General features: G+C 38.6%; 1 protein-coding gene across 1 annotated transcript in view; it reads right to left on the minus strand.

Annotated features, from left to right (window-relative positions):
• The window catches only part of ralgapa2 (Ral GTPase activating protein catalytic subunit alpha 2), a 66,360-nt gene that overhangs the window by 34,006 nt on the left and 19,395 nt on the right, over window positions 1–12,959 (minus strand). The window contains exons 26-34 of the mRNA XM_077730873.1: window positions 11,119–11,247; window positions 10,304–10,432; window positions 10,064–10,122; window positions 9,162–9,270; window positions 7,519–7,629; window positions 7,094–7,162; window positions 6,797–6,934; window positions 3,759–3,936; window positions 272–1,070 (exon numbers count right to left, since the gene is read on the minus strand). Coding sequence (XP_077586999.1) covers window positions 272–1,070; window positions 3,759–3,936; window positions 6,797–6,934; window positions 7,094–7,162; window positions 7,519–7,629; window positions 9,162–9,270; window positions 10,064–10,122; window positions 10,304–10,432; window positions 11,119–11,247 — 1,721 coding nt within the window. The remainder of the gene's footprint in view (window positions 1–271; window positions 1,071–3,758; window positions 3,937–6,796; window positions 6,935–7,093; window positions 7,163–7,518; window positions 7,630–9,161; window positions 9,271–10,063; window positions 10,123–10,303; window positions 10,433–11,118; window positions 11,248–12,959) is intronic.

A 12,959-nucleotide genomic window follows, 5' to 3' on the forward strand; every position in this document is an offset into this window, starting at 1 on the left:
TATATGTATATATGTATAGGAATATGTATGTATATGTATAGGAATATCTAAGTATATGTATAGGAATATGGATGTATATGTATGTGTATATATGTATATATGTATACATGTATACATGTATACATGTGTATATGTATATGTATATGTATATGTATATGTATATGTATATGTATATGTATATGTATATGTATATGTATATGTATATGTATATGTATATGTATATGTATATGTATATGTATATGTATATGTATATGTATATGTGTATATGTACCTTCGATCCCAGGAGTTCATGCCGAGGTCATTGAGCAGAAGTCGACAATAATAAAAAGGCGCCTTGGGTTCCTGGTGGGACGGTTCGCTCTGGCAGGATGCCCGAAAACTCACGTCGCCATCCCACCTTCTCACTTGCTCCTCTTCCTGCTGAGTCTGGTGAAGAATGGCATTAATGATGGCACGTTCTTGATCCAAGTTCATGCCTAAGGGCGAGTGGGCTGGGCGATTGAGTTTGAATTGTGCTTTGGGGAGGCACTCAGGGCTGGTTTGACCGAGTTCCTCTAAAAGTTTGTCCAGGAAATCCACATCCTCCACTTCGTCGTCCTCAGGGATGGATTCGGATACGGAGAAATGATCGTGGGAGGGGCCTTTGGTAGGGCAAAACTTGTTGTGTGCCATTGTGTTTCCGGTAGAATGAAAAACTTCTCCGTCTTCTGGGTCGGTGGCGAACAGGATGGTTCCATCCCACGAGTATTTACCCGAAATGTCTCGGACGATAACGCGCACTTGTGAGGATGGGCAGGACGGCGGACCGAAAGCGGGCGTCTCTGCCGGAATCTGCAGGTAGGACACTAGCGTGGTGTCGTTGAAAACAAAGAGCTGAAGATTGGGGCTTTTGAAGACTTCGGAGGACAGTTCGGAGCACTCCACGTACGGGTTGTCGTGATTTTCGCTCACGAGGCTATGGAGGAGAGCCGGGCCTCCGTTTAGAGGATGATTGCCCAGATGGTTCACCAGGTGTGTCATGACCATCCTCGCCGTTAGGGGAATCTGTTCCATGCTCCGACGCCGCTTTTCTGGGATGAACACAAAAAGCAGTGAAGTTTTGAGTTACTTTTGAAACATAAACAGTTTGAATACTTCTCTGAAAAGGTAACAAGATTACTTGTTATTCATATATTAAGGTAACTACGATACTTTACTTCATGGGAAGAATATAAAATGTTTTTAAAAAGTTTTTGTTGTTTTAATGTACAGTAAGAGATAAGACAACTCCATCTGAACTTTTTGAAATGTAAAATGTTCTTTTTTCAACTCTTAGTTGGCAATATAGAACACCACATACTGTATTTTCACGACTATTAGGCGCACCACATTTTAAGGCGCACCGCATTATAAGGCACACCGTCAATGAATGACACATTTTATTTTTTTTTCCATATATAAAGTACACTGGATTATAAGGCGCCCTTGTCTATTTTGGAGAAAATTTAAGACTTTTAAGTGTGCCTTATAGTTGTGAAAATACAGTATCTATCCAGAAAAGTCTAAAAAAAAAAATACTAGACATAAGTAACACTTGTACAATAACAACAAAGCTACTCCAAAGGGAATATTGGGTAAAATATAAGGCGTTTTGTTAGAAATTACAGTAAAAAAAACTAGTGTTTTTGTTCCAAAACTGCTCTAAGGGAATGCCTTTTTTTCAGTCTAGAATTTGAGGGAACATGTAAAGCTTACTTTTCATGTACAGAGATTCTATTGTCTCCATTACCTCTTAACGTGCAGCCAAATCTAGAATTTGATCACTAATAAAAGTACTTTCATCATTTGGCACAATAGCTTTAAGTAGATAGCATCTAATCATATGAAACAAGTTTGAAAAGCCCATTGAGTCTTCTTATAATGGACAAGTGTTTAGACTAGCCTTAACGCTAATGAGAAGCTCCATCTTCACCAGCGAGCGAATGGGACCCCGCTTGGCGAATCGTATTTGCGCAAAGGCGCGGGTTTTTTACGCTGGAGTGATAAAAAGCATGCTGGGTTTCATTATGCGTCCATGTAGAAAAACAAGAAGATGCACTCTTGCATTGTGACAGTGCTATCAATACCATCATCCCCCATCAAAGTGGAAAAAGCTCTTTAGAAAGCAGGCCAAGCTACATTAGAGATACGCCAGTCCTTTGATGTGACTTGATCAATATGAGGTGGGGCGAGGGGGGGGGCATGAATACAACTAGGCCGGCCGGCACTCTTTGGTTTGCCCTTTTGATAGTGTTTTGTTATTTCCACTAAGACTACTACACAGCTGTGTGCCAGAAATCCACAGACAGATGCTATGGTTGAAAATTCTCAAATAGTTTCAGTTCAAATATTGCATGTACCGTATTTTCACGACTATAAGGCGCACTGCATTATAAGGCGCATCCTCAATGAACGACATTTTTTCCATATATAAGGCGCACTGTATTATAAGGCGCCCTGTCTTATTTGGAGAAAATTTAAGACTTTTAAGTGCGCCTTTTAGTCGTGAAAATACAGTAATTGCTATTGACTTCCAGGTATGAAGCACTCACAACACAGTCACCTCTAGAGCCAGCCGTTGTTGATGTTTTGGATTTTTTTGTATGAAATCTTGCAGTGGGGGGGGGGGGGGGGGTATATCATGGAAGATTTTGTAAACTAAGATGGCATCTGCACAGTTCAGGCATTGGTGTTTTTTTTAATATCCGACAGTGGTGGTTTTTCGTTTTTGGTTTTCTGTTTTTTTTTCTATATATAAGGCGCACTGGATTATAAGGGGCACTGTCTATTTTGGAGAAAATTTAAGACTTTTAAGTGCACCTTATCGTGAAAATACGGTACTTGGGCTCAAAAAGGGACTTTTTCCAGAAGTTGGGGGTCCTGAGTGGGAGTGGGGGCAGATAACAGAGAGAGAGAGAGAGAGAGAGAGAGAGGTAGAAAATACCTTGCCTAATGGAATCACAAGGTCAGAAAAAAAAGAAAAATGCATCGTTTTTATTTGAACCCTGTAATGGGCCTTCTTGAGGACGAGGACTAATGCGAATGGTACATTCCCTGATAGATGATTTTCCATTTTTCTATTTTTAATAGGATATTGACATTTAATTGAGCGGCATCAAATGGACAGGCTACTTAGACTTCATTTTTTTTTTCAATGACCCCCACTTTCAAAAATCTCTAGGAATACAGAGTAAACTATAAAGACATTAAGAGGCTTGCGATAAATCCTTGGGCTACTCTTCAATTTGTTTTTTTGATGATGATGTCGACCATATATACATATGTTTTTAAAGTTTAGCTACCTGTGTTCCTGAAAGAAAAAGGCAGTTTAATTTCAACTTTGGCCAATTGTTCCCTTTATTAATGATTGCAATGCTTATTAAGTGATAAAAACTGTACAAATGCAAGGCGGCAATTATTTAGAAGTCTAAAATTTTCTAGCTGTCCACTGATTTAAAGTATTCTGTATTTAGCTCCAATAAAACCCATCGGTAGTGAAAATAAGTAGGTGGACTCTGCAGGAATTGACTACCAAAAAGGCCAATTTAAGATTTCTAAGGAAGAAAATGACCATAATTAAACCAAGTGTATTTGCGCAATGTAATGTGTACCAAAAAATTACTTGTTATTACTGAACAGTAAATTTTTTTATGGATCTTTACGGACAAAAATCCATCCAAAAAATGTATACAAAAAATTACTTGGTATTACTTAATAGTAAAAAATTTAAGGATCTTTACCCTCTGCTACAGTGAGCAAGCTGCGAAAGTCACTAGTGGTCATCTGGGAAGGCGGTGGATCAAAACTTTTCACCTGTCCCAACATGAGGTCATAGTCAGGGGACAGGTCAGCCAAGCTTAGGAGGTAGTGGCTTTGTTGGGTGTGGAGGGTTGAGCCTGATACACAACAGTGAAGTACCTAAGGTTAAGGAATAAAAAAAAGATTGTCAGATAGGTCACCAATTGCGCACTACTCTCGTCTTCTCTGCACAGCAGCAATCATATGGCGTGCAGTAAATAAAATCCCAACTTTTTTAACAACTTTCCCCATAATGGCGCCCTTTAGGGGGCAGCCAGTGGCATTAGCTCTGTCCACTCTTATGTTTTTTGTGTTTTACAGCATGTTTTACATGAAAAATTAGAGGGAACATTGACATGCACCTGCTTATGGCAGGTGTAATACTGGTGTGTCCATAGCGACCAATCATGTCGCTCACACTGGTACTCAGTGCGCTCAGGAAGGTTGTCTTTCTGCCCAGACCAACAAAAAATTAGAGGAAACATTGTAGGTCACTATCACATATTTTTGCGGATCTACCAATACCTAGTCCTGATTCAATATTGAAAAAAATCATTGTTTAAATCACTTTCAAAATTCACTGTTAAACATGTTTCACATCCAGAGTTTGGTAGTTAAAGTGTCACTTGCCAAAATACCCACCGATAATTCTCCAAATCCTGACATATCAATAGCCGTTATGCTGCCTTTCACAAAGACAAATGTAAATGACTACGATGAAAACAAAACCTCCCGGGAGGATCCCTTTTTTTTTACAGCGCCGTGATGGAGGAGGACAAAAAAAGGGTGTTTTTATTGCCTCTAATCCATCTCTCCTGTATTGTGAGAAGGTATCGATCGACATAACAGATGGACGAGCATCCCGTGGTAGCTCCAGATAAGGCACAGCGGGGCAGTCGATTAGAGCCATCCGACAGGTTTATACGCTTTGATTTAATTAAGACTTTTTTTCCCTGTTGCGTGTTTAACAGCCGCCGCAAACAGGCATCCTGGACACACCTGTAATTTATACGATGACAACGGACATGAGGGAGGGGGGTGATCGTATGTCTAATGTATGTAAATGAGGGGCCCGTTTGGTCACAGTAGAGCAACTTGGGGAAAAAGCCATGTGAAGGCTAATCCCTTTCACTTGGGCCGCCGACTCTTTCGTCTGAAACGGCGTTGTGTGCGGCAATGTAGACAGTACGTGGATGAATCTCCCGGGTAGACCTTTTGAGCACATGGGGGGGTCGGAGGGAGGGATTGGCAGCTTGATGGTGAAAAGACCTGAACCAAACAGCTGCTACAGCAAAGCCCCCCAAAGAGCTTCCCTCTGAGGAAAGGTGGAGAGACAGAGAAGGAAAAGGCGGGGGAAAGGAACCCAATGTCTGTGCTTAACAACTAAGTGACTACGCTTTGCGTAGCAACAGTTTTTCGGAGGCTAATCCAGATAAATGGGTGCGCTGTAGTTTATGGAGGTACGTGTAGAAGGCGCAACAATTTAGAAGGTCGTTGCTTTGGATTAACATATGTTGGGGATGGAGAAAGTTCCCTTAAGTTGAGGTGTATTGACATCCATAGTTGGTTTTCTTTGGTTCGGTTGCTATTGACGACAATGGATGGTTAATTCAGTCAAACTGGTTGTGGATGCTCAATGGTGGTCAGTAAGTTAACTTTTTTGGATGAAAAATAAACTGGTTTGTGACTCAAACTAAGTTGGGAAACCCTTGTATAAGAGTGACACTTATCCTGTCAGTCTTAGGGGATGTTCATAAAATATACTGTATACTTATTTGCATTTTTATCACGAGAGTCAAGTCTTACAAGTGAAATTTCGCCTGACAGATGTACACCTAGCATGGTCGCACTGAGGGGTGGTGCAGCTGGTTGCTGAGGCAGAAACGAAGAGCAGATGGAGAAGCTTAAGCAGAACAACAGTAAGCCAAAAAAAGGTATACTATTGCACTGTTGCTTTTGCAAATGGATTTCCGTTTTACTACAATTGTATTCACACAGCATAACAGTATGAAATCAAAGTTAAGGCTTCATTTTCAGGAAATTCAAGGCCCAAATATTCTCCAATTCTGAAATAAACTTAAGAACGGAAATAGTAAAAAATGGACTGGCAACTCCTTTAAAAGTGATCATATTTTTTTTGTCAGTATTGGAATAAAAGGGGCGGTCTTTTGGTGTAATTGGCGCATACCCTGTGTTACACAGATTATGAACATGATAGTAATATTGCCACACCTTTCTAGACGTATGGTATTATCTCCAATGGAACCCAGAAGGTTCTTGTTGTTTGTCTTCTGACAGACAACCAATCACAGCTAATTGTCTTAGCTTTTATAGCAGCTGCAGTCATTCGCATATTAAGACATATTCCATTCAAATCAGCAGGACAAGCGTTTATGGTCTGAGCTTATCAAATGGACAAAGGGTCTTGTTTGAATAATTGGACCATTTCTTATCAGGGCTGACAACCTTACAAAGATCTGCCGTTGACCACATCTGCCTAGGCTGGAGGGAATGAATAATACGTCATTTATTTTGGCCTCAGGGTCAGAGCAAAAATGAAGGATGTGAGCCATGAATGCAAGCAAATCTAATACAAATGTATCAGCAATGGAAGGGTCGTAAAGATTTTTTATGGGGGGAAATGGGATTTAGCTCACGATATATATGAAGTTTGTGTACTTCAGTTAGGGCATGAACATTGGAAGCATCATGTTTAATGACTAAGGGGACAAAGTCAGTGGTGTTTTCTTCGGCCTTGTTCAGAAAGGCAACCAAAACCGGATTTTTTAGAACACCCAAATTGAAAATGGCTATTTAGTGGTTTGGATGGTAAAAAAAGAAGTTGTACTGTAATTATTTTGTGAATAAAAGGGGATTTGGTGTTGAAAAAGTATTTTTTTCAACTTTGAGTCTTGAAAAAGAGGGTCTCGTCTTATATTCGGGTCAAAAACGGTAAGTCTAAAATTGTGTGACAACTCACCCTGTAGATGTAGTCCAGTAGTGGGGCTTTATGGGATGTATGGTTGTCCAGAAAAGACGTGGTGATAGGTTCTAGCAGTAGACTCAAGGGAACAGCCATGCACCAGTCCAATAGACAAAGTAGTAGGGACACCACCATCTGAAAAAAAAATACCAAATGTAAATAATGACAAACAGAAATCACATCACGAAAAAAATGGGGATAAAGCCAACCTAAGGTCAGAAAAGAACAGTTATTTTATGAGTGTTAGCACGATAGATCGTTTAGATCTTCCACCCTTTCTTTTCTAATGTGTACCTTTTTCTCAGCTTCCACCGTTGAATGCTCAGCACTCGGCAACAAAAAGGCTATTGTGGCTACAAATATCTGCAAAGGGACAAAGCAAAGGAGGACAAAAAAGACATTAGGAAGGAGAACGCAAATGTGGCATTTCTTTTCTTCTAACAAATCTTTTCAAATGTGGTTTTAAATGTGAGCATCCATCCAAGTACCCTGAGCTGTGGCCTATAGTAGCTAACTAGTAATTCCGGGACTAGTCAAGTAAAGCCAAGTCAATATTTATACTATAGCCCGTAATCAGAGTGGTTTTAAAGGGCTTCAAATGAGACAAAGATTGCAGACTAAATCCTGCAACTGCAGCCATATGTCAAGTACAATTTAGACTATTATTGGGAAATAAATACATGTTTTTTTTAGTTCATAGTATTGGATGCAAATAGTACCTCAATGATTTTTTTAGGGAGCGTTGGATCCACATTTTGGAGAGGCTCCCAATGAGAGATGAGTAGATGGAACACATCACAGGCTACCTGCGCCACAGCTTTGTTTCCAAACTGGACAAAAAACAACAACAAAATATTAACACTTAATGGCAGTAAGAAAAACATGTTCAGTAAATCAAATCAATTAAAATATTGCACTTTTTTTCTCCAAAAATTAACACTTAATACCAGGGAGAAAAATATGCTCAGTAAATCTAATCAATTAAAATATCTGTGTCAATAGTTTTAGGCAGTTATTAATACTCAAGAGTGATATTTTAAATGTTTTATAAATATAAATTTTTAAAGACAAAAAACTAACAGTACACTTAATACCAGTAACAAAAACATGTTCAGTATTTCACATTAAATTAAAATATTGCACTTTTTCCCCATAATTAGGCAGTTATTAATACTCAAGAGTGATTTGTAAAACTTTTTATCAATATATTTTTTTTTAAAGAATTGTAAATAAGCCACCAGTCCTTCTGTGGTCCTTTTGCCTGACTTCAATATGGCCAGAGTGGGTTCGATTCCCACTCGGTGGATTGCAAATTGTCAATTTAGGTTGTAGTCTATCTCAACCTTAGCTGGGATAGGCTCCAGCACCCCACAACCCACAAAAGAACAAGTGGTGTTAAAAATAAATGCATGAATTATGAAATCATGCATTCATTTCCTATACCACTTACCTTCACAATGATCACAAGGGTAAATTGTAAATAACAATGAAAAAACTTAATAAATATTCTCAATTGATATTCAATATTGAGTGACACATTATTGTCATCCCTATTTGACCCTCCAATGCAACCACATTGCCAGCCAATCAGCATAAAAACCTATTTCCATTTCTACCCTCTCCTCATTTTCTCCAGAGAGACTCATCGCAGACCAGCGCGTCGAACCGCTCCCACCCGAAAGGCGAATTTCTTCAGTCATTCCAAATTCTTTGTTCCGAAATAGAATTTGCCATTTCTTTCGGGTGAATGCCTCTCAACATGTAACGAGGCGAGACAATGCAATGAGTGCAGAAATGGCCAAACACAAAAAGAGGCCCTGAGAGTTCAGCACCTGCTTTTAGAAAAGAGACTGTCACTGCCATTCTCCCTCCATCCTCCCCCCTTTTACAACACACTCTTACCCTGCCTATACCCTCTATTTTGGGGCTGGCGGAGTCTGTGTCAAGTTGTACAGGGGAGTGATTACTGCTCCATTAGAGATGGAATGGAGGGGTTGTTGGGGGGGCCTTACTTGAGCAGGAAGCTGGGACTTGTCGCTGCCTAAATTGGCCCACATCTACAGTCTCCAAATAACAGTGGCAAACAAGCTCCTCTCCATAAAGAAAAAAAAGGCTCGACTACTTTTCTGGTTCTCTTCAGTCAAATGAATCAGGGCACTGAGAAAAATAAAATACTCGCCACTAAAACTAGTCTACGGATTATTTTCAACTGTCAATCAACGTTACATCGAAATAAATGGATAATAAAATGAACTTTTTGACATTTTTTTGGTCGTCAACTTTACTTTTGAGGTTTTTTTTTCCACCAAAAATCCTATATTGGAAGATATTTTTTAAATATTGACATGTATTGGTCACTGACCTTGAGGGTTACTCCCAAGACGTTGATGGCATCTTTAACCTGTTCATGGATATTCCCTTGCATTAGTTCTTCGCATACCCACAAACCCAGGCTGCACACAGCAATACACCTGCAATGACAAAATAATATTAGAATGTCCCTAAACCAATAGAAAGTGACTGAAAATCAACAGAAAATGACTTATAACTGCTCTAAATTTAACAGGGAGGGGCTGGTAAATGCCACCAAAACCTAGACTAGATATGAATGCTCTGTTTTGAGTGGCATTGATCCAGTCAAAGTGGATTGGATGTCTAAAAGGGTAGCAGCCAATGAGTTAACATACACTTTTTGATTGGAATCTGCTAGCAAAAGGTGCTCGGACGTTTGGTCGCCGGTCAAATGGTGACATAGAGTTTACTGTTGAAACCAGCTCTCAAAATTATATTCACGAGAGAGAGTTTAATATCTAAGTAGTTTAATATCTAAGTACTGTTTAATATCCAAGTACTGTTTAATATCCAAGTACTGTTTAATATCCAAGTACTGTTTAATCTCCAAGTACTGTTTAATCTCCAAGTACTGTTTAATCTCCAAGTACTGTTTAATATCTAAGTACTGTTAAATATCTAAGTACTGTTGATTATCTAAGAACTGTTTAATATCTAAGTAATGTTTAATATCCAAGTACTGTTTAATATCTAAGTACAGTTTAATATCCAAGTACTGTTGATTATCTAAGAGCTGTTTAATATCTAAGTAATGTTTAATATCTAAGTCCTGTTTAATATCCAAGTACATTTGACAGGCAACCAAAAGACCGGCGACCAAATGTCCGGTCACGCCATTTTGCCATATTGTCACACCCCAACATGGTAGCATAACAACCTTAGACGCATAACTTAATCTATGAAATAACATACCTGGCCCCTTCACAGTGTTCCTTTGTAGCAGCTTCAAGCAGGATATTGGCAAGATAATCCTAAAGTGCAAAGGCATACATTATCAGATTATAGGATAGTCCTTCCGCTCCCAATTAGTCCATAGGTTACAATATCCATCTTGGGATTGAAGTCACACATGGTCTGAAAGCCTATCTAATTGTGTAAAATGAGGAAAATAATTTCCCCTGGAGGATTTACAGTCCTTACTGAGTAACTTACTTTAATATCTTCATTCCCAACGTGAACCTCGTCGGAGCCAGCTACGCTTCGTAAGACCGGAATGTGGGCGTAAAGGTTTGGGAAACACACTAACGAGCCGAGGATGGTTTGAGCCTCCATCCTGGGAGCCTAGCGCAGAAAAGAAAAAAAGAAAATATTAACCAGATGTACTCACAATGACTCACGAAATAAAATGCCGATATGAAATAGACTGTTTTCTTACTAGCGGAAGTCTAATGCCAAAAGGTCTGGTTTTGTCATATTTTGCTACCCTGTCGTAAATTGCTACCTTGTGGTCCCTGCTTGTCGTATTTTTTGCTCTAAAAGCCCTCAAACATCAGTGACAAGAACACAATTTACTCAATAGAGTTGCAATGGAACCATCAAAACATCTTCTTACCCAAAAGTAGCAGTAATTTCTAATATAACAATTTTTATTATAACATTAATGCCAGTAGATGCACACAGCTATAGTGTAGAATAGGGTTAGGGTTAGGATACTTAGAATACTTTGGTAGCAAAATTGGATTGCATACCTGTCAACTTAGACATTTTAACTGTATTTTATATATTTTAATCATTTCAAATTGTGTATGCCTTATAAGAACTTTTGTAACTTATTTTAAAGTAAATTTTTTTGTATAACCAATCTAGTTTCAGCCATTTCGGCTCTAATCCGGATCACCTCGGTCATTGGTAGCAGACAAAAACGTCATTGCCGACTACTATTAATATTGTCATGCATTTTTTTCTTTTTTACTCTGTGCAATCATTAATAAGGTATGGAACATGATTTCAATGAAGCTTAGGCATACCTCTGTTGAGTCACAACTGAGAACGCGTGCAGCAGCGGTGATGAAGTCGCCAATCAACATGGTAAAACCTGGCAAACCCAGGAAGAAGAATCTTGGAGAGCAGGAACGGACAATGGTGTTCAAAGTATCCTGGAGAAAATGAAATGGCATCAGAAGATTTGAATACGAGATCAGCAATAAATGCTGACAACCACTGAATATATATTAAGATAAAGATACTTGAGAAATAAGAAACAAGCACTTAGTAGCTTTGTGAATTTGGCTTGAAAAACTGTTTCTTACCTAGAAAAAAATAATAATAACTTTAGCGAGACATCAAAAAAAAAGAAATGTGAAAAGCAATTATTATTTATAGACAAACCAAAGGAAATTAAAATAAAAAATAAAGCACTATTTTTTCATGAATATGGAGTGTAAAACAAGAATAAACAGTCAACAGGACTATAAAATAAACCGGAATAAAACTAATTCTATTTGCAATTTGGAATATAACAGAAAAAAATGTCGTCACGACATATATAAGCCTGCATTGTGGTCTTTAGTTCTTTCTTATCTTCCATTCGCTCATGCATGTGTGTGTGTGTGTGTGTGTGTGTGTGGATATGCGTGTGTGTGTGTGTGTGTACAAAGACATTGTCCAGGCAGAAAACACCTGTCCTCTTAGCTATAAACCTGTGCAAATCGCACCGTTCAAACATTAGGCTCAACCAGCAGGGCACCTCAGCAAACATAAAAAAAACAGAACATTTTCCCCATCCCAGGTATGAAGCACTCACTACACAGTCACTTCTAGAGCCAGCCATTGTTGATGTTTTGGATTTTTTTGTATAAAATCTTGCAGTGGGAGAGGAGCTATATGATGAAAGATTTTGTAAACTAAGATGGCATCTGCATATTGAACAGTATTGTTTCAGTTCAGGCGTTTTTGTTTTTTTAAATATCCGACAGTGGTGGTTTTTCATTTTTGGTTTTCAGTTTTTTTCCATATATATATATAAGGCGCACTGGATTATAAGGCGCACTGTCTATTCTGGCGAAAACTTAAGACTTTTAAGTGCGCCTTATAGTCGTGAAAATATGGTACGTCTGAATCCAAAAGAGAAGAATAAACGCACAAAGATGTAACGCGGCGAGTGTATCCAACAGGACACGTTTGCTTGCAGAAAATTGGTAAGGAGAGCTTTGGGGGTCCATTTTAGCCTCATTTTGTAGGTAATTGAACTCTGAAACATAATGTGTGGTGCAGTCAGAGGTAATTAGTGAGCAGCAAACGGTCGCTTGATTGTCTGAAATGAGGATTTTAGAGGAAAACGCAAACAGAGGATGCAAAGTGTTTTTGGGGCTGGCGTGGCTTTGAGGAGAATTGAGGCCCGCGTGGGTGGCTTTATGTTGGCAGAAGGAATAGACCTAGTTTTTCCTGCATCAACAAAAGATGCATTAATGCGTCTCTGAATAGAGCCACCTCAGACCTTTTCATTTGACCTCATTTCAAAGAGAGCAGACCATGTCCACCTGCTAGCTTTTGGCTTGACAGCGTGCACTCTGCTATTACATCACCTAGGAAAATACAATTATTGTTCATCCTACTTTATTCCGGATTTGCCATGAAAAAAATTATACTGATAATGAATTTTTCGCTGTTCAAGTTGCTGAAAAATATGAAAAAAAATGTAAAAAATGAATTCAAATACAATCTATGAAATAAATTATGCAGAAAAAATCTAAGAAAAAAAAGACAACAAAGTATAGGGGGTCAAAGTAAAAAAATTAAAAAATTCCAAGTAATGAAAAATAATATCCAAGATCAATTTTTAATTAATTTGTTAGAGAGCAGAAAGCTG

Source organism: Stigmatopora nigra, chromosome 13 (assembly GCF_051989575.1).
Source record: "Stigmatopora nigra isolate UIUO_SnigA chromosome 13, RoL_Snig_1.1, whole genome shotgun sequence".
Taxonomy (NCBI): Eukaryota; Metazoa; Chordata; class Actinopteri; order Syngnathiformes; family Syngnathidae; genus Stigmatopora; species Stigmatopora nigra.